This window comes from Pelecanus crispus, chromosome Z (genome assembly GCF_030463565.1).
Source record: "Pelecanus crispus isolate bPelCri1 chromosome Z, bPelCri1.pri, whole genome shotgun sequence".
NCBI classification, from domain to species: Eukaryota; Metazoa; Chordata; class Aves; order Pelecaniformes; family Pelecanidae; genus Pelecanus; species Pelecanus crispus.
In genome coordinates, this window is record NC_134676.1 from 86,643,849 (window position 1) to 86,668,136 (window position 24,288).

Here is a 24,288-nt window from a genome sequence, read left to right on the forward strand (position 1 = left end):
AGGGCTCCCGGGTGCTCCAGCCTCTTCCTGGGCTCCCTGGGGAAACCCTTGCCTGCCATGACCCAAATCATTGGGGTTTTACTCCCCAAAATCGTTGGTTTTTTTTTTTTTTTTCCCCCAAAATCGGGGGTTGGGGGGGTTGCCCCTTTCCAAATCGTATTTTTTTTCTCCTTCCCAAATCATTGGGGTTTTCTTTGCTGCCCGAAATTGTTGGGGATTTCTTTTTTTTTTTTGCCCCCGAATCGTTGGGAATTTTTTTTTTTCCCCTCAAATCATTGGGATTTTTTTTTCTTGCCCCAAAACCTGTTGGGTTGGGATTTTTCTTTTCCCAAAAAAAATCGTTGGGGGAGGGGTGTTCCCCCAAAAATTGTTGGGTTGGGTTTTTTTTTTTCCCCAAAAAATTGTTGGGTTGGGGTTTTTTTTTTCCCAAAAAAATTGTTGGGTTGAGGGTTTTTTTTCCCAAAAAAATTGTTGGGTTGGGGGTTTTTTTTTCCCAAAAAAAATTGTTGGGTTGGGGGGTTTTTTTTTCCCAAAAAAATTGTTGGGTTGGGGGTTTTTTTTCCCAAAAAAAATTGTTGGGTTGGGGGTTTTTTTTCCCAAAAAAAATTGTTGGGTTGGGGGTTTTTTTTCCCCAAAAAATTGTTGGGTTGGGGGTTTTTTTTCCCCAAAAAATTGTTGGGTTGGGGGTTTTTTTTCCCCAAAAAAAATCGTTGCGTTGGGGGTTTTTTTCCCCAAAAAAAATCGTTGCATTGGGGTTTGTTTTTCCCCCCCAAAAATCGTTGGGTTGGGGGTTTTTTTTCCTCCCAAAAATCGTTGCATTGGGGTTTGTTTTTCCCCCAAAAAATCGTTGCATTGGGGTTTTTTTTTCCCCAAAAAACTTGTTGGGTTGGGGGGTTTTCCCCCCAAAACTTGTTGGGTTGGGGAGTTTTCCCCAAAAAACTTGTTGGGTTGGGGGGTTTCCCCCAAAAACTTGTTGGGTTGGGGGGTTTTTTCCCCCAAAAAATTGTTGGGTTAGGGGTTTTTTTGCCCCAAGCCATTGGGGTTTTCTCTGCTCCCCAAAATCATTGAGGATTTTTTTGCTCCCCCAAATGATGGGGGGTTGTTTTTAGGGTTCCAAAATGGTTGGGGTAGGTTTTTTGCACCCCCAAGTTGTGGCTCTTTTTTTTTTTCCCCCCCAAATTGTTGGGGTTTGGGTTTTGCCCCCCAGATGGTTGGGGGGTTGTTTTGTCTCCCCTAAATGATTTGGGTGTTTTTTTGCCCCCCAAATTGCAGAGTGGGGTTTTTTTTACCCCCCAAAATGGTTGGGTGGGGTTTGGGTTTTGCCCCCCAAAATCATTTGGGGGGTGTCTTTTACCCCCAAATTGGCGATTTTACCCCAAGATGGTTCAGTCATTTTGCCCCAAAATCATTGGAGGGGGGGTGGTTTGGAGTTTTTTTGTTGGGGTTTGGAGGTGTTTTGCCCCCCTATATCATTGTGGGGATTTTTTTTTTTCTGGGTTTTGCCCCAAAATCCTTGGTTTTCCCCCCCAAACGGGCAGGTACGAGCAGAGCGAGTGGGGCTGGAAGGAGCGGGAGAAGCGGGAGGAGCTGCGGGACGACCGAGCCTGGTACCTGATCGCCCGCGAGCCCAGCACCGGCCCCGTCGCCTTCTCCATTTCCGCTTCGACGTCGAGTGCGGCGACGAGGTTCTCTACTGGTGAGTCCCCCCTGAAAACAGGGTGAAAAAAAAAACCCAAAAAAGCATCTCCCCCGCTTTATAACACGACGTGGGGTGGTTTTATCCCCGCAGCTACGAGGTGCAGCTGGGGGAGAGCCGGGTCCGGCGGCGAGGGCTGGGCAAGTTTCTCCTCCAGATCCTCCAGTTGGTGGCCAACAGGTGACAACCGACAGCTTTTTTGGGGGGAAAACCAGGCGGTTTTTGGGGCTGCCCACCCCTTGCCTGAGCCTCCCTCCCTCCGTGTCTCTCCCCCGGCCCAGCACGCAGATGAAGAAGGTGATGCTGACGGTGTTTAAACACAACCACGGCGCCTACCAGTTCTTCCGAGAAGCGCTCCAGTAAGCGTAAAAAAAAAAACCCAAAAAAACCCCCACCCACCCAAAATTTCCTTGGTTTTACCCCGTTTTCCAGCCCGGGGATGGGGGGAGGGAGGATGGGGGGGGGTTGTCCGTCCGTCCGTCTGTAACACGTTGTTCGCACGACTGTCTTTTCAGTGCGCTGGCAACGTGCCGGGGCCGGGCGACGCGGGCAGGCGGGGCAGGGGCAGCCGAGAGAGGTGGGTGCTCGGGTCCCCCCCCTCGGCGCCAGGTCCCGGGGAGAGCCCCTTTTCCGGGGGGTTTGAACCCATTTTCTGAGGGGTTTTTGCCCCTTTTGCCCCTTTTCCGGGGGGTTGAACCCATTTTCTGAGGGCTTTTTGCCCCTTTTCCGGGGGTTTGAACCCATTTTCTGAGGGCTTTTTGCCCCTTTTGCCCCTTTTCCGGGGGTTTGAACCCATTTTCCGAGGGCTTTTTGCCCCTTTTGCCCCTTTTCCGGGGGGTTTGAACCCATTTTCTGAGGGGGGTTTTGCCCCTTTTGCCCCTTTTCCGGGGGTTTGAACCCATTTTCTGAGGGGGTTTTGCCCCTTTTCCGGGGGTTTGAACCCATTTTCTGAGGGGGTTTTGCCCCTTTTCCAGGGGTTTGAACCCATTTTCTGAGGGGGCATTTTCTGAGGGGGTTTTGCCCCTTTTCCGGGGGTTTGAACCCATTTTCTGAGGGCTTTTTGCCCCTTTTGCCCCTTTTCCGGGGGGTTGAACCCATTTTCTGAGGGCTTTTTGCCCCTTTTCCAGGGGGTTTGAACCCATTTTCCAAGGGGTTTTTGCCCCTTTTCTGGGGGTTTGAACCCATTTTCTGAGGGGTTTTTGCCCCTTTTGCCCCTTTTCCGGGGGGGTTTTGCCCCTTTTCCGGGGGTTTGAACCCATTTTCTGAGGGTTTTTTGCCCCTTTTGCCCCTTTTTCGGGGGGTTGAACCCATTTTCCGAGGGCTTTTTGCCCCTTTTCCAAGAGGCTTTTGCCTTGTTTTCCAGGGTTTTTTTTAATCCCTTTTCCAGGGTGTTTCTTACCTCTTTTCCAGGTGTGTTCTCTTTGGGTTTTTTTTTACCCCTTTTCTGGGATTTTTTAACCCCTTTCCCAGCTGATTTTGCCCCTTTTCTGGGGCTTTTTGCCCCATTTCCACATGGGTTTACCTCATTTTTCACATGTTTTTCTTTTTAAGCCCTGGTTTCCAGGTAGTTTTTAACCCCTTTTCCGAGGGATTTTTTTAGCTCCTTTTCTGGGTGTTCTGGGGGTCTTTTCAAACCCCTTTCCCGGGTGTTTTTAGGGTGGGTTTTGAGCCCCTTTTCTGGGAATTTTTAGTCCCTTTTCCAAGTGAATTTTTTTTTAGTCCCTCCTTTTCTGTTTTTCTTTTTTTATTTTCCCCCTTTTTCCGGGTGTTTTAACCCCATTTACTGGGTGGGGGGATTTTACCTCTTTTCCAGGTGTTTTAGGGTGGTTTTTAACCCCTTTTTTGCTTGGGGTTGGTTTTTTTCTTTTAAATCCCTTTTCTAAGAGGTTTTTTTTAACCCGTTTCTGGGTCTTTTTAGGGGGTGTTTTAATCCCCTTTTCCAGGTGTCTTTTTACCTGTTTTCCAGATGTTCCCCCCCCCCCCCCCCCCCGTTTTCTGGTTATTTTGGTTTTGGGTTTTTTTTTTTTTAAAAAAAAGTAGTCTTGTTCCAAGTACTTTCAGGTTTGGGTTTTTTTAAAAAAAAAAAAACAAACAACTTTTCTGTGTGTTTTTTAAAAACCCCTTTTCTGGGTTGGTTTGGTTTTTTTTTTTTTTTTAAATCCCTTTTCTGGGTGTTTTTGGGACTTTAAAATCCCTTTTCTGGGTTGTTTTTTTGGTGTTTTTTTTTTTTTTTTTTCCTTTAAAATCCCTTTTCCGGGTGTTTTTTATTGCTTTAAAATCCCTTTTCTGGGTGTTTTGGGGGCTTTTTAAACCCCTTTTCTGGGTGTTTTTAGAGCATTTTAACTCGATTTTCCAGGTGTGTCCCCCCCTTCCCCAGATGTTTTTAACCCCTTTTTTCCCCAGATGTTTTTAGGGTGGTTTTAGCCTTTCCGGGGGGGTGTCCGTGTCCCCACCACCACCACTGTCACCTCCCTTCCCTCCCCGTCCCCGCACCAGCCAGGGAGGGTGACACGGGGCGGGGGGGGTGAGGGTGATCTGGGGATGTCTGGGTGACAGAGGGGGGGGTCTAGGTGACAGAGGGGGGGTCTGGGTGACATGGAGGGGGGGTCAGGGTGACGCTGTGCCCTTCCCTCCCCCAGGTTCGAGGTGGATGCCGCCTCCCCCAGCGTCTCCGGCTGCTGTGGGGACGATTCCTCCTACGAGATCCTCAGCCGACGGACCAAGTTTGGGGAGAGCCACCCTCACCCCCACCCTGGGGGGGGGTCACTGCGGGGGCTGCTGCCACTGAGCCCCACCCCACCCCGCACCCCCCAAATCCCACGGTTTTGCCCCAAAACCAACTCCTCACCTGGGGGACAGGTACCCAGCCCCCTTGTACCCCCTGCCTCCGGTTACCGAATGGGTGATGGGGCCACCTGCCCTCCCCCCGCCACCACCCAGCCCCCTCCTTCGGGGGGCTCGTTTGGGGGAGGGGCAGGGGTTCATTTTGGGGCTGGAAGGGGGTTTTTGGGGGTTTGTTTGGGGTTTTTTTTTCCTGTTCTGGTTGTTTCTGGTGCCTCGCGGGAGTCGAGGCCCCTTTCCTTTCCCTCCCCCCACACTTTTTTTTTTTTTTTACCCTCCATCGATTTTGTTTGTATGTAACAAATAAATAATAATAAACATTTAATTTGGCCCGGGGGAGGGGGCAGGACGGCCCAATTGCCCCCAGTTACTGGGGGAATGGTGCCCCCTTGCGGACTGGAGGACTGCACTTTGCCAGCGTCTCCTGGGGCTGAGTAATGGGCGGGGGCGTGGCCTTGTGTGCAGGGGGCGGGGCTATGTTTGGGGGCGGGGTCTGAGCGCGGCGTCAATGGCTGCGCTGCGTGAGGGGCGGGGTTTGGCCTCAGCGCAGGGGGTGGAGCCTGATTGGAGGGCGGAGTAGTGATAGGCGGGGGCTCAGTTCGGGGGCGTGGCATGGGTGGGCGTGTAAAGGGACGGGGGCTCTGTTCCCGCCCAATCCACCGGAAGTGAAGAGCCGCGCTACTTCCGCTTCCGCCGCCGCCATGCAGCTCGCCGCCCGCCTGGCCCGCTCCCTCCTGCGCTCCGCGGCACGGCCCGGCCTGGCCCAACGCGGCCTCATCTCGGGGCCGCCGCAGCAGCCGCTGGGGCCCGGGGTGAGCGCGGGGGCGGCTCGGGGTGATGGGGGGGAGGGAGCCGGCGTGGCGGGTGACCTTGGTGGGGGGAGTGGCCCGGGGCTGACGGTGCTGTGCCCGCAGGAGAGCGTCGTGGGTTTCCTCGCCATGTTCGTCACCTGCCTGGGCCCCGCCGCCTGGGTGCTCGCCCACCTCGAGGAATATAAGAAGCGGGAGTGACCTTCCCCGCCATCCCACCGGGACCACCCACCGCCGGGACCACCCAGCACCGGGACCAGCGGGGGCTCCGCACCGGGACACCCCCCCCCCGCCGCCGATGGGACCCTCCCGACCGCCCCCCACACCCCAATAAAGGCCGCTGACGCCGCACCCGGCTCCGCACCTCTCTACCCGGACCCCCGGGTCCCTCCAGCGAGGAGAGGGGAAGGGGGTTCGGGTGGGGTCCTGACCTGGGGAGGGGGCTGTGAGGTCATCTGATGGCGTCACGGTGAAGTCACCGACGGGGGGGGGGGGGGGCAAGGCCCGGTTGATAAGGGTGATGGCGGTTGCCAAGGTCATGGCCTGGTTGCTAGGGTGGGTAGCGGTTGCTAGGGGAGGGGCTAGTTGCTAGGGAGCCGTGCCGGTTGCCGGGGAGCCTGTCCTGGTTGCTAGGGGCGGGGGCCTGCCGCTAGGGGGTGCAACCGATCCTCTCGCGGGCCGTGCCTAGGGGCGGGGCTTGTCGCTAAGGGCGGGGTCTGTTGCTAGGGGGCGCAACCACTCAGCTCCCGGGCCGTCGCTAGGGGCGGGGCCCGTCGCTAGGGGGCGCAACCTGTCAGCTCTCGGGCCGTCGCTAGGGGGCGGGGCCTGTCGCTAGGGGGCGTAACCTATCAGCTCCCGGGCCGTCGCTAGGGGCAGGGCCCGTCGCTAGGGGGCGCAACCTGTCAGCTCTCGGGCCGTCGCTAGGGGCGGGGCCTGTCGCTAGGGGGCGTAACCTATCAGCTCCCGGGCCGTCGCTAGGGGCGGGGTTTGTCGCTAGGGGCGGGGCCTTCCCAAGCGCAACTTCCGGTGTCCTGGAGGACTGTCGCCCCATAGAGTGCGACTTCCGGAGGACTGACGGGAACTTCCGGTCTTCCCGGAAGATTTTTGCCGGCCCATAGAGAGCGACTTCCGGAGGACTGACGGACATATGACGCTGCGCGGGGGGGGGAAGCGACGTGGCAGTGACGTCACGCGCTCGGTGGATCCCGGTGGTGGCGCCCGGCCCCGACCCGAGACCCGGTGAGCGCGCGGCGGCGCGGGGGGGAGGGGGGCGGGGCTGACCCCGAGGCGCGCGCGTGGCCCCGCCCCTCCGGGATCCCCCCCCACCCCCTCTGGCGGGTGCCGGCGTCCCCCGGGGGGGGACCTGGTTGCCCGGGGGCCGTGAGGCCAGGGGGGGTTCCCGGTGGCCGGGAGGGGGGTTCCTGGGGGCCGTGGCGGTTCCCGGGGGCCGTGACGGGGTCCCGGTTGCCTGGGGGCCGTGAGGCCGTGGCCGTTCCCGGTGGCCGTGGGGGGGTCCGGGACCGGTGGGGGAATCCCGGTGACCGTAAAGGGGTCCCGGTTGCCCGGGGGCCGTGAGGCCGTGGGGGGTTCCTGGGCCGTGGCGGGTCCCGGTGGCCGGGGGAGGGTCCCGGGGGGGTGGGTCGCGGCGGCCGTGGGGAGAGTCCTGGTTGCCCGGGGGCCCTGAGGCCGTGAGGGGGGGGGCCTGGTGGCCATGGTGGGGCCCCGGGGGGTTCCCGGGGGTGGTGGTGGGTTCCTGGGGGCTGTGAGGCCGTTGGGGGCCCCGGAGGCTGGGTCCCGGTGGCCGTGGTGGGGGTCGCGGGGGGGGTTCCTGGGGGCTGTGAGGCCGTTGGGGGCCCCGGAGGCTGGGTCCCGGTGGCCGTGGTGGGGGTCGCGGGGGGGTTCCCGGGGGCGGTAGGAGGGTCCCGGGGGCCGTGGGAGGGTCCCGGGAGGTTCCCGGGGACCATGGCGGGGTCCTGGGGGGGTTCCCGGGGGCCGTAGGGGGGGGTTCCCGGGGGCCGTGAGGCCGTGGGGGGGTCCTGCTGGCAATGGTGGGGTCTTGGGGGGGTTCCCAGTGGCCATGGTGGGTTCCCAGTGGCCATGGTGGTGTCCTGGGGGGGTTCCCGGGGGACGGGGGGGGGCGGTCCTGGAGGCCGTGAGGCCGTAGGGGTGTCCTGGTGGCCATGGTGGGGTCTCGGGGGGGTTCCCGGTGGCCATGGTGAGGGTCCCAGTGGCCATGGTAGGGTCCTGGTGGCCATGGTGGGGTTTCGGGGGGGTTCCCGGTGGCCATGGTGAGGGTCCTGGTGGCCATGGTGGTGTCCCGGGGGGATTCCCGGGGGTCGGGGGGAGGGGTCCTGGGGGCTGTGAGGCCATGGGGGGCTCCCGGTGACCCTGCAGGGGGTCCCGGCCGGCGCTGACCCCCCCCCACAGCGGCAGGTGATGAGCCCCGATGAACGCGCGGCGCCGGCACGGCTCTAGGCAGCGGGAAGCGGGCGTTTACCTGGGACCCCCCCAGACACAGGTCGTGTCCCCCCCACCGCCACCGCCGCAGCCCCCCCCGGACGCCATGTCGTGCCGTGACCGGACCCAGGAGTTCCTCTCCGCTTGCAAGTCCCTGCAGGGGCGGCAGGTGGGTGGGGGGGTCCCCTCTGCCCCCCTGGGGTCCCCTCTGCCCCCCACGTCCAGCCTCACCCCCCTTTCTCCCCGCTGCAGGACGGGGTGCAGCCCGGCAGAGCGGCCCCGGGCGTCGGGCGGCAGCGCAGCGAGTTCAGCCTCATGGCCAAGTGAGGGGGAGACGGGGATAAGGGGGGTCCCCGGGGGTGGGGGGGGACAGCGATGGGGTGCCTGGGTGCCAGGGGGAACGGTGACAAGGTCTTTGGGTGCCAGGAAGGGCAGGAGGGGTACAGTGGCAGGGTCTCTGGGTGCCAGGGGGGAACGGTGACAAGGTCTTTGGGTGCCAGGAAGGGCAGGAGGGGGATGGTGACAGTGTGCCGGGGGGGGTGGGAAAGGGACAGTGATGGGGTCCCCAGGTGGGGGGGGATGGTGACAGGGTCCCTGGGTGCCAGGGGGTCAAGAGGGGGACAGTGATGGGGTCCCCAGGTGCGGGGGGATAGTGATGGGGTCCCTGGGTGCTAGCAGGGGCAGGAAGGGGATGGTGACAGGGTCCCTGGGTGCCAGGGAGAGAGAAGGAAGGGGACAGTGATGGGGTCTCTGGGTGCCAGGGGGAATGGTGACAAGGTCTTTGGGTGCCAGGAAGGACAGGAAAGGGATGGTGACGGCGTCCCGGTATGCCGGGGGGGTGGGAAAGGGACAGTGATGGGGTCCCCAGGTGGGGGGGGATGGTGACAGGGTCCCTGAGTGCCAGGGGGTCAAGAGGGGGACAGTGATGGAGTCCCCAGGTGCGGGGGGACAGTGATGGGGTCCCTGGGTGCCAGGGGGAACAGGAGGGGGACAGCGATGGGGTCCCCGGGTGCAGCGGGGACAGTGATGGGGTCCTTGGATGCCAGGGGAGAAAAGAGAGGGACAGTGATGGAGTCCCCGGGTTCAGGGAGATGGTGACAGGGTCCTGGGGAGTGGGGGGACAGGAGAGGGATATGGGGGGGACAGGATGGGATGGGGATGGGGTCCCTGGGTGCGGTGGAAATGGGGTGGGGGGACAGGGATGCCCCGGCTCCAACACCGGCCCCTCTCTGCTCCCAGGCGCATCGGGAAAGATCTCAGCAACACCTTTGCCAAGCTGGAGAAGCTGACGATCTGTGAGTTTGGGGGGTGGGAGTACCTGGGGAGGGGTGGGGGGACACAAGGGGGGGGCAGGAGGGTGCCCTGACGGCAGCCTCCCCCCTCTTCGTCGTCCCCCAACCGATGGCGGCAGTGGCCAAGCGGAAATCGCTCTTCGATGACAAAGCAGTGGAGATCGAGGAGCTCACCTACATCATCAAGCAGGTGGGGGCCAGGAAGGGTGTGTGGGGCCCTGGGGCGGGTGGTCTAGGGTGGGGGGGGACACTTTAGGTGGTGTCCCTGACCCCCATGCGTCCCCCTCGCAGGACATCAACAGCCTGAACAAGCAGATCGCGCAGCTGCAGGAGGTGGTGCGGGCCCGGGGGGGCCAGAATGGGCGACACGTCCAGACCCACTCCAACACCGTCGTGGTGTCGCTGCAGGTGGGGACGGTGGCGAGGGGGGGATGTGCAGACACGCGCAGCCCCCCCGGCGATGGCGGCTGATCCCTTTCCTTCCCTTTTCCCAGTCCAAACTGGCCTCCATGTCCAACGACTTCAAGTCGGTGCTGGAAGTGCGGACAGAGGTGAGTCCTCGCCCCCCTCCGCACCCCTCCCTACGCCCCTCCACCTGCCCTGATCCCCTCCCTGTCCCCCCGGCCGCCAGAACCTGAAGCAGCAGCGGAGCCGCCGCGAGCACTTCTCCCGCGCCCCCGTTTCCGCTTTGCCCCTCGCTGCCAGCAACCTGGGTGAGTGCTGGGATTTTGGGGGGGCCGGGAAGGGGTCTCGGGGGGTCTTTGTGCCCCCATCTCAAGCCGTGCTCTCCCCGCAGGCAGCTCAGCCGTGCTGCAGGACGAGCCGCAGCGCGCCGGGGCGGTGGCCATCGAGATGGACACGCGGACGAGCCAGCAGCTACAGCTGATCGACGAGCAGGTGGGGATGGGAGCCTGGGACGCGGCGGGGAGGGAGGGGGGGGACACATGGAACCCCCCAACTTGCGACCCGGGGCGAGGGGGACACAAACACAGCACAAGGACCGATGGCCGCTGTGCCGTCCCCACTCTCCCGCAGGATTCCTACATCCAGAGCCGGGCAGACACGATGCAGAACATCGAATCCACCATCGTGGAGCTGGGCTCCATCTTCCAACAGCTGGCGCACATGGTGAAAGAACAGGAGGAGACGATCCAGAGGTAACGGACGCCCGCCGCCTGTCCGTCCGTCCCCTCGGTCCCTCTGTCCGTCCCCTCACTGACCCGCGCCCCATCCCGCCCGCAGAATCGACGCCAGCGTGGAGGACGCGCAGCTGAACGTGGAGGCGGCGCACGGGGAGATCCTCAAGTACTTCCAGTCAGTCACCTCCAACCGTTGGTTGATGGTCAAGATCTTCCTCATCCTCATCATCTTCTTCATCGTCTTCGTCGTCTTCCTGGCCTGAGCGTCCTTATCGCTCCTCCTTGTCTCACCGGCCGGGACAGATGGACTCTGTCCGTGCTCTGCGGGGCTCGGAGACGGACATCTGTGTGGGGACGGGGCATGGTCCTGCCTGGGACCCCAAATCTGCCTCGGGGACCCCATTGTGTCCCCCTTGGGGGCCAGGGCTGGGGCGGGGGGCAGCACCCTGGGTCCCCTCCCGCGGGTCCCGCAGCCTACGCTGAGGCTGGTCCCTGTGTCCGCCTGGTCATGGTGGCTGCGGCCTTTCCTGGTGGGCCCAGAATCCTGGGAATTCTGCCAGCCCTCCCCACCCCCAAGCTGTGGACCCTCCCGGGGGGGGGCAGCTGCAGACCCTCGGTAAAGCTGTGGGACCCCTGAGGGGACTGTGGACTCCCCCCATTAAAGCCATGGGACCCCTGGGGCATGGGCTGTGGACCCCGGTAAAGCCGTAGAGCTCCCCAGATTGGGCTGTGGGACCCCCGGGGTGGGCTGGGGACCCCCCCATTAAAGCCGTGAGATCCCCGGGGCACAGGCTGTGGACCCCGGTAAAGCCCTAGAGCTCCCTAGATTGGGCTGTGGGACACCCGGGGTGGGCTGGGGACCCCCCCATTAAATCCATGAGACCCCCGGGTTGGGCTGGGGACCCCCCCATTAAAGCCGTGAGACCCCTGGGGTGGGCTGGGGACCCCAATAAAGCCGTAAAGCTCCCCAAATTGGGCTGGGGGACCCCTGGGGTGGGCTGGGGACTCCCCCATTAAAGCTGTGGGACCCCTGGATTGGGCTGTGGACCCCTGTAAAGCCGTAGAGCTCCCCAAATTGGGCCGTGGGCCCCCCCATTAAAGCTGTGGGACTCCCGGGGTGAACTGGGGACCCCGGTAAAACCGTAAAGCTCCCCAGATTAGGCTCTGTGGACCCCCTCCATTAAAGCTGTGGGACCCCCTGGATGGACTGTGGGACCCTTGGGGGGGTTTTCAGTTCCCCCATTAAAGCTGTGGACCGCCTGGGAGGGGGCTGTGGGACTCGCTGGGGTCTGCAGCCCCCACCCCCCGATATTAAAGCCTGGCACCCCCGAGCCCTCCGTGCCGCCTCTTCCTCCCCGCGGCGGGATTCGAACCGGCGGCCGGGGCGGGGAGTGCGCATGCGCGGGGGGAGGTTGTGACCGCCGGGCGGACGTGGTGACCTCTGGGCGGAAGTGACGCAAAGGGGGGGCGTGGCGGGGAGGCCGCGGGTGCCGGGAGCGGGCGGCGGCGATGGCGGAGGAGGGCAAAGGGGGGTACAGCGGTGAGCGGGGCCGGGTCGGCGGGGCCGGGGGCAGCCCCGGGGCCGGGTGGCGGCGGGGCCGGGAGTTGTGTAGGCCCGGGCCGTTGGGAGGTGGCGCTGGGCCCCGGCCGTGGGCCTGGAGGGAGGGGAGGGGGGCCCGGGAGAGAGGCTGGGGCCTGCGGGAGGGGGCCGGGGGAGAGGGGATGGGGACGGGGACCACGGGGAGGGGGGCCGGGTGCCCGGAGAGAGGGGATGGGGACTGAGGAGAGGGGATGGGGACCACGGAGAGGGGCCGGGGCTCCGGGGAGAGGGGATGGGGAGCACGGAGAGGGGCCGGGGCTCCGGGGAGAGGGGTTGGGGACCACGGAGAGGGGCCAGGTGCCCAGAAAGAGGTGATGGGGCCCGGGCAGAGGGGCCGGGTGCCCGGGGAGAGGTGACGGGGCCCGCGGGAAGGGGCTAGGGACTGCGAGAAGGGGCTGGGGGCCCGGGGAGAGGGGTTGGGGACCACGGAGAGGGGCCGGGTGCCCGGGGAGAGGGGCTGGGGCCCTGGGGAGAGGCAACGGGGCCACGGGAAGGGGCTGGGGACCACGGGCAGGGGCTGAGGGCCTGGGAAGAGGGGATGGAGACCGCAGAAAGGGGTTGGGGGCCCGGGGAGAGGGGTTGGGAACCGACAGCCAGCACAGGAGAGATGCAGGGACCGGGAGCAACCCGGTGCAGCAGCTGACAGCGGTGCTGCCCGGGCAGAGCACGATGACCGTGTGGGCGGACGAGGCTTCTCGGGCCGTAGGAAGAAGGGCCGCGGCCCGTTCCGTGGGAAGATGTACAGTGAGATGAACCACCGCTCCCGTAACCGCAGCGGCCCCGGTCTCCGCGCGCGGGTGGAGGAAGATGACGGCGACGTCCCCATGAGCGAGGCCCACGACGGGCCCCGCAGCCGATAGTGAGTGCGGACGGCTGGGGGAGCCCCACAGAGCTACCCCGGGGCTGGGAGAGGTGTGGGGTGGGGTTCAGGGCTTCCCCCCATCTCACCTCGCTGTTTCCAGCTTGCCCTACGGGCCGCGGCCAAACCGCACGACCAACATTCACATCACGGTCAGGCGGGATCTTCCCACCCCAGAGCGGAGCAGCAGCACCAGCCGGGACGGCGGGCGCAGGAACTGGTTCAAGATCACCGTGAGTGGGGCAGGCAGCGGGGATAGCGGCCGTTGTCACCCATTTTTCCGCGGCACGGGAACAGGGGGTGACGATACGTCTCTTGTCGCGGCGCGGGGACAGCGAGCGTGGCTGTTGTCACCCCATCCCCATCTTACGAACGTTGTGAGGAGCGGCCGAGGGAATTGGGGGTGTTCAGCTTGGGGAAAAGGAGCCGGAGGAGAGATGTCATCGCTCTCTACAGCTGCCTGAAACGAGGTTGTAGCGAGGTGGGGGTCAGGCTCTTGTCCCACGTGATGGGACGAGGGTAAACGGCCTCAAGTTGCACCAGGAGAGGCTTAAATTGGATATTTAGGAACAATTTGTTCACCTAAAGGGTTGTTAAATGCTGGAACACGCTGCGCGGGGAAGTGGCGGAGTCACCGTCGCTGGAGGCATTTAAAAGACGCGTAGACATGGGGCTGAGTGACGCGGTTTAGCGTGGACGCGGCCGCGTTAACGGTTGGACTCAATGATCTTAAGGGTCTTTTCCAGTCTAAAAATTCTGTGATTCTTTTGCGTTATTATTAACGGGATGAAACGTACCGAGTCCAAACGCCAGGTTCTGCGTCCGGGATGGAGTAACGCCAGGCGCAAGGATAAATTGGGAGGGAATCTGGGGGTGCCGGTTGGCAGCACCTCAACAGGAGCCAGCAGCGAGGGCAGCCCGCACCCGGGCGGCATCAAACGCAGCAGAGCCAGACAGCGAAGGGAGGGGATTGTCCCGCCGCGTTCGGCGTTGGCGCGGCCTCACCTCGAGCACCGTGGGCCCCGCGGTTTTAAAAAGGGCGTTAGGGTGTTTGAATGTGAACTTGAACACAAGGAGGGCAATGAAACTGGTGAAGGGCTGGGAGGAACGCGCTTGCGAGGAGCAGCTGAGGAGTCTGGGCTGGTCTAGTTTGGAGAGGAGGAGGCTGCGGGGCGACCATGTCGTGCTCTGCGGCTTCCCGAGGACGGGATGCGTTGAGCTCGGCCACTTCTTCGGCCATCCAGAAGTAAATATTTTAATTCTTGGAATCATAGAATCATCGAATCTTTTAGGTTGGAAAAGACCTTTAAGATCATCCAGTCCAACCATTAACCTAACGTTACCAAGTCCATCACTAAACGAGTTAAGGGTAGAGCAGCAATTTCATGTTTCCTGGCTTGGTGGCTGCATTATTTATAATGAAAGTAAAAACTAAGAATCATTAAACTTGGAAAGGACCTCTAAGATCATCAGCCCAACCATCAACCCAACACCCCCATGCCCACTAAACCACGTCCCAAAGTGCCACCTCTGCCTGTTTTTTGAACCCCTCCAGGGCTGGGGACTCCCCCACCTCTCTGGGCAGCCGGTTCCAATGCTTGACTACCCTTTCCATGAAGAAATTTTTCCTAATATCCAACCTAAATGTCCCCTGGTGCAGTTTGAGCCCATTTTCTCTCATCCTATCACTAGCTACTACTATAGGTTTTGGGATTATTTCGTATGTAGTAACGTACTACGCTGCTAAAAAAAGAGCCGTTTGCTACATGGGAACGGGATCCAGGGACAGGGCACGTGGGAATGGCTCAAAACCGCGCCAGGGAAGGGTCAGAGCAGATGTGAGAAAGGACTTTTGTACCGAGAGGGTGCTCAGACGCTGGAACAGGCTTCCTGGAGAGGGGATCTGTGCGCCAAGCCTGGCAGGGCAGCAGAGACATTTGGATAACGCTCTTAACAGCGCATTTTAGCTTTTACTCAGCGCTGAAGGGGTCGGGCAGTTGCACAAGATGGTCGTTGTAGGTCCCTTCTAGCTGAAATAGTGTATTCTACTCTTTCCCTCGCTGCCTTCCCTCCCTTTTTCCCTCGCCACCTTTTCTCTTCCCGCCTTTTCTGTTCCTTTTTTCCTGGGCGTACGCAGAAGGCAGCTGCATCCTGTCCAGCTGTGACACGCACGGCCTGGGCAGGGCTGCGGCAATTCCTCCACGACCAGTCAAGCAGCGTGCGCTGTTGCCAGCCCTGCCCACGCCCTGCCTGCGCCCTGACGCCGGGCAAATTGTCTCTTAGATCCCGTATGGGAAAAAATACGACAAGTCGTGGCTGCTGAGCTCCATCCAGAACCTTTGCAGCGTTCCCTTCACTCCCGTCGAGGTGAGCGGGGTCCAGGTGCCCGGGTTTTGTTTCGCTTCCCATTTTGGGGAGGTTGAGGCGGTCTGGCAGGGGGGCATGTGCCTCCCAGGAGGCTGGCTGTGCTCCAGCTCTGCGGGAGCAGCTGCCCGGACCCCAACCCATCCTGTTTTCAGTTCCACTACGACCACAACCGGGCTCAGTTCTACGTGGAAGATGCCACCACCGCCAGCGCTCTCAAGCAGGTCTCCCGCAACAAGATCACCGACAGGGACAACTACAAGGTCCGTGGCTCCTCCTGCGGCTGCTCCTGCGGCTCCTCCCGCGCTGCCAGGGCGGACAAGGCGGGGGTTTCTCCCCGCGGCAGCGATCGCAGGGCACAGCCGTTCCTCCCCGCTCTGCGTGGGTGCGTTTGCTGCCGGCGTACGCTGCCTCATAGTCGGCTGCGCTCTTTTTGTAGGTGGTGATAATTATCAACTCGTCGGCTCCGCCTCAGTCCCTGCAAAACGAGTTGAAACCGGAGGAGATTGAGCAACTGAAGGTGAGCGGGGTGGCCAGCTGCGGGCTCTGGGCAAATGGGGAAGAGGCAGAGCCTGCTCGCTCTCATCCTCGTTGCGTTGTCCTAGCTCTGCATGAGCAAGAGATACGATGGTTCGCAGCGGGCGTTGGATCTCAAGAGCCTCCGCGTCGACCCGGGTATGCGCTGCGAGGGGACGCGAGGGGTGGGAGGGGGCTGTGGCGGGCAGCGTCTCATAGAATCATCGAACTATAAAATCGTTTAGGTTGGAAAAGACCTTTAAGACCATCCAGTCCAACCATCAACCTAACATCACCAAGTCCACCGCTAAACCAATGAAGGGGAGAGTAGCAATTTCGTGTTTCCTGGCTTGGTGGCTGGATTATTTATAATGAAAGTAAAAAGTAGGAATCATTAAGATTGGAAAAGATCTCTAAGATCATCAGTCCAACGTCAACCCAACATCCCCCTGCCCACTAAACCATGTCCCAAAGTGTCACGTCTGCCTGTTTTTTGAACACTTCCAGGGATGGTGACTCCCCACTTCTCTGGGCAGCCTGTTCCAATGCTTGACTACCCTTTCCGTGAAGAATTTTTTCCTAATATCCAATCTAAACCTCCCTTGACGCAGCTTGAGCCCAAGTCTCACCCCCCATTTCCTCCCATCTCCCCGCCTCTGCCTAGATTTGGTGTCCCAGAGCATCGACGTGGTGCTGAACCAGCGGAGCTGCATGCTGGTCGTGCTGCGCATCATCGAGGACAACATCCCTGAGGTGAGGACGGGACGCTTCTCCCTGCTCTGGGAGCTGGAGCCCCCCAACTCCCGTCTCTGTCCCCCCCTGGCCCCCGTTTCTCCCTGTCCCCCCGCTAAACCCCGCTGCCCCCATCTCTCCCCGCAGCTGCAGTCCCTAAACCTGAGCAGCAACAAGCTTTACCGCCTGGACGACCTGTCCGAACTGGCGCAGAAAGCTGCCGGCCTGAAGATCCTTGATCTCTCTCACAACGAGGTGGGTGCCACCCTGAACCCCCGCGGCTTTCCCGTATCCCCCTCCCCTCCCTGGCACCTCACCCCCTGCTCCCAATTCCCCGTAGCTGAAATCAGATCGGGAGCTGGACAAGGTGAAGGGGCTCAAACTGGAGGAGCTTTGGCTCAACGGAAACCCGCTCTGCAACGCTTTCCGGGACCAGTCCACCTACATCAGGTCAGTGTTAGCCTTGGGGCGGCCCTTAGGGGCCCGTGGGCCGCCCCTGCTCCGCGGGGGGCAACACGGCAGGACGAAGAGAGGCCGCCCCCTCCCCACACATACACCCCGTGCCTTCTGCTCGCCGGTGCCCGGATACCCCCGCCCCCAGGCTCCCACACAGCCCCTGGTCGTGGTGCAAGGCCGGGACAGGCCATGGCCCGTCCACCGGAGAACGGCAGATCCGTTTCAGCTGCTCGGAGCCCTGCTTTTTTCCTGCTTTTTCCTCCCCGTCCTCACTGCTTCCTTCTCCATCCTTCCGCCTTGGGGTACGCAGCCTCTTCTCTGGAGCGCCCCGCTCCCTGCCTGCCGCTCCCACCCCTCTGCCGCGCAGACGGGGTTTTTCGACACCGCTCTGCCCTTCCACGGGCTTTCGGGGGCTGCAGGATGCAGCACGGGGCATCGCGTTGCTCCCCCGCCCCGTGGAGCTGCCGCCCCTCGCGCCCGCGTTTGGCCCTCGACGATGGCTGGCTAGCCAGAGACGGGTAAGATTCCTCACGGGAGGAACAACCTAAGACAGGCACAGCCGTGCAGTGGCCAAACGCTGCCGCCCAGCCGCGGCCGGCGCGGGGAGGCTTTCGCTATATCCCAGGCCTGGCGCAGGCCTCCAGCCCGCTCCGGGCAGGTCCCCCCGCGGTACCCCTGGGCTAGCCGACGCCGGCCCCCAGCGCGGACGGGGGCCTCGGCTCCGGATGCGGCCGTACCCAGAGCCTAACGCGCTCCTGGGGCCGGGAGGGAGCGGCACGAAGGAGAAGAGGCTCTGCCCGGGGCTGCCCACCCCTCTGTACCCCCCCCTCAAGCCCTTGCTTCACCCCCTCTGCCTGCTCGCTCGATTGGGGCTCCCCCCAACCCCGACGCAGGGGCTCCGCAGCTGTAAACAGCCGGGTCGTGCCAACGGTTGTGCCACGACCGGTGGGAATTTCTCCTCTTCCCCCTTCCCCTCTCCTCTGGGCGCCTGCACCCAGGTGAGTACGAGCCAGGTAAGTCCTGAGCCGGCCCACGGGGGCCCTCGGTTCCTCATCAGATGCAGCCCGAGACCCCCGCCAGGGGCAGGGGCAGCCCTGGGGTGGGGGGGATGACGCCGGGCCCCCAGGAAGGGGGGCTGCGACATTCCGGGAAAGGGGAGTAGGCAGCTGTGGGGTGGCCCCGCCATGTGCCCTCGCAGCCGTAGGGCAGGTGAGGCGGCGGGGGGCCACTGTGGGGAGGGGTCCCGGGGAAGGGGTTGGTTGTTTGCTGGGGGGGGGGGGGAAGGCTTGGCCCCGGCGGGCAGCTCGGCCACTGCACTGACTCTGCTCCTTCTCGGCAGCTCCGTCAGAGAGCGCTTCCCGAAGCTGCTGCGCCTGGTGAGTGAGGGGGGGGATGCTGAGCCCTGTTGGGGGGCAGGAGGGGGACATTGGGCCTTGCTGGGGGGCAGGAGCGGTCTGGGGGGGGGGACTGAGCTCTGCTGGGGGGCCAGAGGGGGACACTGAGCCTTGCGGGGGGGGAGGAGGGGGCTGGGGGGGGGACACTGAGCTTTGCTGGGGGGCAGGAGGGGGCTGGGGGGGGACTGAGCCCTGCTGGGGGGGGTACATTAAGCCTTGCTGGGGGGCAGGAGGGGGACATTGGGCCTTGCTGGGGGGCAGGAGGGGGGACACTGAGCCTTGCTGGGGGGCAGGAGGGGGCTGGGGGGGGGGGCGGACACTGAGCTTTAGTGGGGGCAGGAGGGGGCTGGGCTGGGACTGAGCCCTGCTGGGGGGCAGGAGGAGCTGGGGGGGGGACTGAGCCCTGCTGGGGGGGTACATTAAGCCTTGCTGGGGGGCAGGAGGGGGACATTGGGCCCTGCTGGGGGGCAGGAGGGGGGACACTGAGCCTTGCTGGGGGGCAGGAGGAGGCTGGAGGGGGGGACTGAGCCCTGCTGTGGGGCTGGAGGGGGCTGGGGGGGTACACTGAGCCTTGCTGGGGGGCAGAAGGGGGCTTTGGGGGGACACTGAGCTTTGCTGGGGAGCAGGAGGGGGACGTTGAGCCTTGCTGGGGGGCTGGGGGGGAGTCGCCGAGCCCTGCCAGGGCAGGTGGGAGAGGTTTGCTCCCCCCTATCCCTGTCTCTGCCCCCCCCCCCCGCCCCAGGATGGCCACGAGCTCCCTCCGCCCATCGCCTTCGATGTGGAGGCCCCCACGACGCTGCCTCCCTGCAAGGTAGGGACGGGGTGGGGGCGTGTGTGGTTTGGGGGGGTCCTGTGCCCCCATCCCGGGCTAGAGGCGGGGTGGCTGCCACCTGGGGAGTAACCGCTGTGCCCCTTCCCTCTTTAGGGCAGCTACTTCGGCTCAGACGACCTGAAAGTTTTGGTGCTGCGGTTCTTACAGCAGTGAGTGCCAGCGCTGGGGCGGGCGGGGGTGTTGTGCCCCCCCCAACCCTCTTTCACCCCCTTCTCACCCTTCTGTGTGTTTTTTTTCCCCCCCTGCCGCAGGTATTACTCCATCTATGACTCCAGCGACAGGCAGGGGCTGCTGGATGCGTACCATGACGGGGCCTGCTGCTCCCTCAGCATCCCCTTCGGGCCCCAAAACCCACCCAGGTACATCCCCTCGCCGCCGGTCGTGGCAGGGGGGCGGATGGGAGGCAGGACCTGTCGCCGTTCGCGGCGCAGGAACGGCCCGAATGAAGCCTTGACGGGGTGCTTGTCCCTGCAGGAACAGCCTGAACGAGTATTTCAAGGACAGCAGAAACGTGAAGAAGCTGAAAGACCCCAGTAAGCACCGCCTGCGTTGTGCCCCCCGCCCTGCGCCGAACCGTCCTGGCGTGGGAGGGGAGCTGAGCGTTCGTTTTCCTCGCCAGCCATGCGCTTCAAGCTGCTCAAACACACCCGGCTCAACGTGGTGGCTTTCCTCAACGAGCTCCCCAAAACCCAACACGACATCAACTCCTTCGTGGTGGATATCTGCGCGCAGACGGTGAGCCCTCTCACGGGTCCTTTGCCCCCAGTCCCTGCCCCACGGCACCCTTCCGCCCCTCTCACCCACCCCTCCCTCTTTTCCAGAACACTCTGCTGTGTTTTGCCGTCCATGGGATCTTCAAGGAAGGTGAGCTTCGCTCCCCCAGCACTCCCCGCCTCACCGCAGGCCTTCCTCCCTGCGCCTCCCGCCACCTCCTCTCCCTCTCTCCCACAGTGGACGGCAAATCCCGAGACTCAGTACGCGCCTTCACCCGGATGTTCATTGCCGTGCCGGCCGGCAACGCCGGGTAAGCGGCGGATATTTCCTACCAGGACATCAGCCAGGCTTTTGGCGCTGCGTGTCCCTGCTCCAGGCCATTAAGAGCTTCACGGAGAAGCTGTTGATGTGCGGGTGGGATGAGTAGGGAGCGGCGTGGATCGAAAAGCGTGGGTGCTCGGTGCTGGGTCCGGTTTTGGGCTTTCCGGTGCGGATGGATGTACTGGAGCGAGTCCGGCCAAGGGCCATGAGGATGAGGAAGGGGCTAGAGGATCTCTCTCCTGTGAGGAAGAGCTGAGAGAGCTGGGGCTGGTCAGTCTGGAGAAGAGAAGGCTCCGGAGGGACCTTACTGCATTTTTCGGTGCTTCTAAGATGGGGACGGACTCCACCAGCGCCTGTTGCAACAGGACAAGGGGGAACGGTGTTAAACTAAAAGAGGGGAGATTGAGGCTAGATTTAAGAAGAAAATTTGTTACGCTGAGGGTTACGCTGGCGCAGGTTGCCCAGGGAGGTGGGAAATGCTGCAAATGGAAATATTCAAGTTCAGGTTGGACGGGGCTCGGAGCGACCTGGTCTGGTTGATGTTCGTGCTCGTGGCCCGGGGGTTTGGACTGGATGAGTTTTAAAGGTCCCTTCCTGACCCAAACCAAGCTGTGATTCAATGATAAGAGTGCGAAGAGGTCGCAGAATCGTTAATATAATGAATCACAGAATCGTTTAGGTTGGAAAAGACCCTTAAGATCATCGGGTCCAACTGTTAACGCAGCTGCGTCCACGCTAAACCGTGTCCCTCAGCCCCACGTCTACGCGTCTTTTAAACACCTCCAGTGACGGTGACTCCGCCGCTTCCCCGAGCAGCGTGTTCCAGTGTTTAACAACCCTTTGGGTGAAAAAACTGGTCCTAAAGATCCAATTTAAACCTCCCCTGGCGCAACTTGAGGCTGTTTACCCTCGTCCCATCGCGTGGGACAAGAGCCTGACCCCCACCTCACTACAGCCTCCTTTCAGGCAGCTGTAGAGAGCGATGAGGTCTTCCCTCTGGCTCCTTTTCCCCAGGTTGAACACCCCCAATTCCCTCGGCCCCTTCTCTTTGTCTCCAGACCCTTCACCAGCTTCGTTGCTCTTCTTCGACACCCTCCAGCACCTCAATGTCTTTCACGGGGGCCCAAAACCCAACGCAATATTCAGGGGGACAACCCCGTCCCTCGTCCTGCTGGCCACACCAATTCTGATACGGCCTTCTTGGCCACGTCGGTTGGAGCCGGGCTCTCACCTCCGAATGTCAGGAGCCACTTTTTGGCTGTGGGGATGCCCCAGCACTGGCCCAGGTAGCCTAGGGAGGCGGTGGAGTCTGTCTTCTGGGAAGTGTTCAAAAAACGTGTGGATGTGGCACTTCGGGACATGGTTTAGTCTAGTCAACCCTTGATTGGTTTAGTGTGGATTTGGTAGTGTAGGTTAATGGTTGGACTGGATGATCTTAAAGGTCTTTTCCAACCTAAACGATTCGATGATTCTAGGATTCTATCTTCGAGGGCCGTTGGGTCGTGGTGCTGGGCGAGCGGCTCTGGGTGGCCTCGGAGGTCCCCGCAAACCGTGTCCCTCCCTGCGCTCACCCTCTCCCTTCTCTTCCCCACCCCAGGCTCTGCATCGTTAACGACGAGCTCTTTGTCCGCAACGCCACCACCGAGGAGATCCGCAAAGCCTTCCTCATGCCGGCGCCCACCCCTTCCTCCAGCCCCGTGCCCACGCTCTCCGCCGAGCAGCAGGAGATGCTGGCCGCCTTCTCCATGCAGTCAGGCATGAACCTCGAGTGGTCCCAAAAGTGAGTCCTGGGCCTCCCCCGCCCCTACCCTGCAGCAGGGACCCCTCCCCTGCCCCCCCCCCAACACCCCCCTCACCCTCTCCCGTGCCCCAGGTGCCTGCAGGACAACGACTGGGACTATGGCCGAGCCGGGCAGGTCTTCACCCAGCTAAAGGTGGGTTTGGGGGGTGTGTCTGAGCCAGCCCCCACCCCATGGGGCACCCCAAGCCCTGGCTGAGCCCACCCCGCCTCTTTCTTTTGCAGCTGGAAGGCAAAATCCCCGAGGTGGCGTTTCTCAAGTGAGCGGCGCCCCCCCTCCCCTTCCCCCTCCCTCTCCCCGGCGTTTTATTCCCCACCTTTTTGTAAATAAATCAATAAATCCTCCCGTTTCAACGCTGGCGCGTTCGGGGTGCGCTGCGCCTTTAAAGGGGAGGGCGGTTTGGAGTCACGCCCGGCGTAAAGATGGCGGCCGGCGCCGGAAGTAGGCGCCGCGCAGGGACGGTGACTCGGATGTAGCTGCGGCCGACCCGGAAGTAGCGGCGGAGTGGCCGCCATGGCGGCGCTGCGGGCCCGGGCGGCGGCAGCGGCGCTGGAAACGGCGGTGCCGCGGGACGTGGTGTTGTTCCGACACGACCGGGACCGGTTCTTTCGCTTGGCCGGCTTCTTCTGCGCGGGGCAGGGCCTCTTCTGGACCTACCTGGCTCATTTCGCCTTCACGGCCCTTCGCCCCGCTCCCGGTCCCGGCCCCGACGACCCCCTTCGGCCCCGCGACCACAAATGGCGTTTTGGCTTCACCGCCTCCTGCCTCACCCTCGGTACCGGGGGTAGCGGGGGGGCTTCGGGGACCGGCCCAGGGGGCTGCGGGGCGGAGCGGGGGGCCCCGGGACGGGCTGGGACCGGCCCGGTGCCGGCGCTGACCCCCCCCCCGGTCCCTCCCCCCCCCGCCCCGCAGGCTCTTTGATCATGGCAGCTGGTTGCCTGTTTCCCCTCCGCGCCGTGCGACGGGTGACGCTGCTGCGGGGAGGTTCCGAGGTGACGATCAGTACCCACGGGCCGCTGGGCTTGGGCCGGGGTCCCACCTTCACCGTCCCGTTACGCCACGTCTCCTGCCGCGCTCACCGCTCCGAAGTACCGGCCACCGTCCCCATCAAAGTGAAGGGACGCTCCTTCTTCTTCCTGCTGGATAAACGCGGGCAGCTCTGCCACCCTCGCCTCTTCGACATCACCGTCGGGGCCTACCGCAAGCTCTAGGACAGGCGGTGGCAAGCCGGGACCGTCCCCCGCCTTGTCACCTCCCAATAAACCCTGAGCCACCCACGTATCCGGCTGCTTGGACAGGTTGGGGAGAATTTTGGGGAGACGCCTTGCACCCCCTCTGTTGCGCACGCTGTGTTTGGGCGCCGCCAGGGAGCTGCGGATGGTGCTGGGAGATGGCGGGGGTCCCGCCGCCGCCAGCCCACCCATGCTGGCCCTCGCCGCCACCCTCGTCCTCCTCAGCCAGGCCTTCGGCGGCGGGGGTGAGCGCGAGCCTGGGGTGGGGGGCGGCTCTGCGCCCCCCATGTTGCCCGAAGGGGCTCCCCATCGCCCCGCAGATGGCGGGTGGGCCCGGGGAGAGCCCCCTCGTCCCCGTCACGCCATCCCCATCAGCGTCCCCGTCCCCCTGCAGCCTCCTGGAGCTCTTCGAGGTGGCAGTGCACGCCCGGTGCTCCCTCAGGCCCATCCTCCTCATCCTCCTCATCCTCCTCCTCACCAGCCTTGGCACCTTGTGGGGCCAGAGCGCTGTGGTGACATTGTGGGGTGTCCCCTCGTGCCGTGTGTGTCCCCCCGCCTCCCCCGGGGAGCGCTTTGGGGCCATTTTGAAGGCGTTTGGGGCTGCTTTAGGGGAGGGCTTGAGGCGCCTGAGCCCCAATCCGCAGGTCGGCCGGGGGCGGGGCTATGTAAACGAGGAAGCGGTGGAGAGTGCGGCGTAGGGGCGTGGTTATGGTAATAAGGAGTGCTGCGCGAGGAGAACGGGCTGCTGGGAGTCTCCTCTGCGGGGGTCTCCGCGCTGCGGCGGGGGGTCGCGGGTGTCGGAGCGCGGGCGGACCGTGCGGGGGTGCGGGGAGCGGGGCTTGGAGCGGGGCGGTGCGGTCGGGGCCGTTGGCAGGGGAGCGTCCGTGACTTGTGTGCGGTGGGCGCGGGGTGTGTGTGGTGCTTGGGGGTGTGTTTGTCATCGCTTCTCGGCCTTTTGGCTAAGATCAAGTGTAGTATCTGTTCTTATCAGTTTAATATCTGATACGTCCTCGATGAGAGGACTTTATATTAAACGGATTTTTGGTATTGGGAGTTGGACCCGGAGCTTGCTCCCTCCGCTCCGCGCATCGTCCTGGTATTGCAGTGCCTCCGGGTACGGTGCACCCCCGCGGGGGACCTTGCACTGGTTAAAAACAGAGCGAGGGCTTCGTGGGGCTCCGGTAACTCTAGCGTTTCAGTCCTGGGAGATCCTTGGAGCTGCTCCGGTAGCGCCG

At 62.7% G+C, this 24,288-nt stretch overlaps 4 protein-coding genes and 1 non-coding gene across 5 annotated transcripts in view; all 5 read left to right on the top strand.

Moving 5' to 3' along the window:
• NAA40 (N-alpha-acetyltransferase 40, NatD catalytic subunit) overlaps positions 1-4,484 on the top strand; it is a 6,191-nt gene extending 1,707 nt beyond the window's left edge. The window contains 6 exon segments of the mRNA XM_075727136.1: positions 1,539-1,648; positions 1,651-1,696; positions 1,790-1,876; positions 1,978-2,055; positions 4,336-4,447; positions 4,449-4,484. Coding sequence (XP_075583251.1) covers positions 1,539-1,648; positions 1,651-1,696; positions 1,790-1,876; positions 1,978-2,055; positions 4,336-4,447; positions 4,449-4,484 — 469 coding nt within the window.
• Positions 4,485-7,792: 3,308 nt separating this feature from the next.
• Positions 7,793-10,626, top strand: STX5 (syntaxin 5). Its single transcript, XM_075726097.1, has 10 exons — positions 7,793-7,972; positions 8,056-8,126; positions 9,043-9,098; positions 9,215-9,285; positions 9,387-9,503; positions 9,590-9,646; positions 9,727-9,808; positions 9,892-9,992; positions 10,131-10,252; positions 10,338-10,626. The coding sequence occupies exons 1-10, from the start codon at positions 7,793-7,795 to the stop codon at positions 10,495-10,497; spliced, it is 1,017 nt and encodes a 338-aa protein (XP_075582212.1). The 3' UTR covers positions 10,498-10,626.
• A 1,117-nt stretch (positions 10,627-11,743) lies between these two features.
• Positions 11,744-22,090, top strand: NXF1 (nuclear RNA export factor 1). The gene is made up of 21 exons (XM_075726096.1): positions 11,744-11,774; positions 12,498-12,693; positions 12,797-12,926; positions 14,977-15,060; positions 15,213-15,320; positions 15,497-15,577; positions 15,663-15,732; positions 16,238-16,326; positions 16,453-16,560; positions 16,646-16,755; positions 18,101-18,137; positions 18,898-18,966; positions 19,081-19,136; positions 19,239-19,346; positions 19,462-19,520; positions 19,607-19,722; positions 19,809-19,851; positions 19,939-20,011; positions 21,620-21,802; positions 21,896-21,956; positions 22,046-22,090. Exons 1-21 carry the CDS (start codon positions 11,744-11,746, stop codon positions 22,082-22,084), a joined length of 1,851 nt encoding a protein of 616 aa, XP_075582211.1. The 3' UTR covers positions 22,085-22,090.
• A 244-nt stretch (positions 22,091-22,334) lies between these two features.
• TMEM223 (transmembrane protein 223) lies at positions 22,335-23,082 on the top strand. The gene is made up of 2 exons (XM_075726098.1): positions 22,335-22,596; positions 22,734-23,082. The coding sequence occupies exons 1-2, from the start codon at positions 22,335-22,337 to the stop codon at positions 23,030-23,032; spliced, it is 561 nt and encodes a 186-aa protein (XP_075582213.1). The 3' UTR covers positions 23,033-23,082.
• A 910-nt stretch (positions 23,083-23,992) lies between these two features.
• On the top strand, positions 23,993-24,183 carry LOC142596761 (U2 spliceosomal RNA). The gene has a single exon (XR_012831883.1). It is a non-coding gene; the product is annotated as a U2 spliceosomal RNA (small nuclear RNA).
• Positions 24,184-24,288: the final 105 nt, after the last annotated feature.

What these genes read in the sequence shown, in the direction of transcription:
- NXF1 (XM_075726096.1), top strand. Translation starts at nt 11,744, where the DNA reads ATGGCGGAGGAGGGCAAAGGGGGGTACAGCG. An exon ending in TTCCCTTCACTCCCGTCGAG is followed by an intron (nt 15,061 to 15,212) that starts GTGAGCGGGGTC and finishes TCCTGTTTTCAG; the next exon opens with TTCCACTACGACCACAACCG. An exon ending in CCGACAGGGACAACTACAAG is followed by an intron (nt 15,321 to 15,496) that starts GTCCGTGGCTCC and finishes CTCTTTTTGTAG; the next exon opens with GTGGTGATAATTATCAACTC.
- STX5 (XM_075726097.1), top strand. Translation starts at nt 7,793, where the DNA reads ATGAACGCGCGGCGCCGGCACGGCTCTAGGCAGCGGGAAGCGGGCGTT. An exon ending in TCACCTACATCATCAAGCAG is followed by an intron (nt 9,286 to 9,386) that starts GTGGGGGCCAGG and finishes TCCCCCTCGCAG; the next exon opens with GACATCAACAGCCTGAACAA. An exon ending in CCGTCGTGGTGTCGCTGCAG is followed by an intron (nt 9,504 to 9,589) that starts GTGGGGACGGTG and finishes CCCTTTTCCCAG; the next exon opens with TCCAAACTGGCCTCCATGTC.
- TMEM223 (XM_075726098.1), top strand. Translation starts at nt 22,335, where the DNA reads ATGGCGGCGCTGCGGGCCCGGGCGGCGGCAGCGGCGCTGGAAACGGCG. An exon ending in CGCCTCCTGCCTCACCCTCG is followed by an intron (nt 22,597 to 22,733) that starts GTACCGGGGGTA and finishes CCCGCCCCGCAG; the next exon opens with GCTCTTTGATCATGGCAGCT.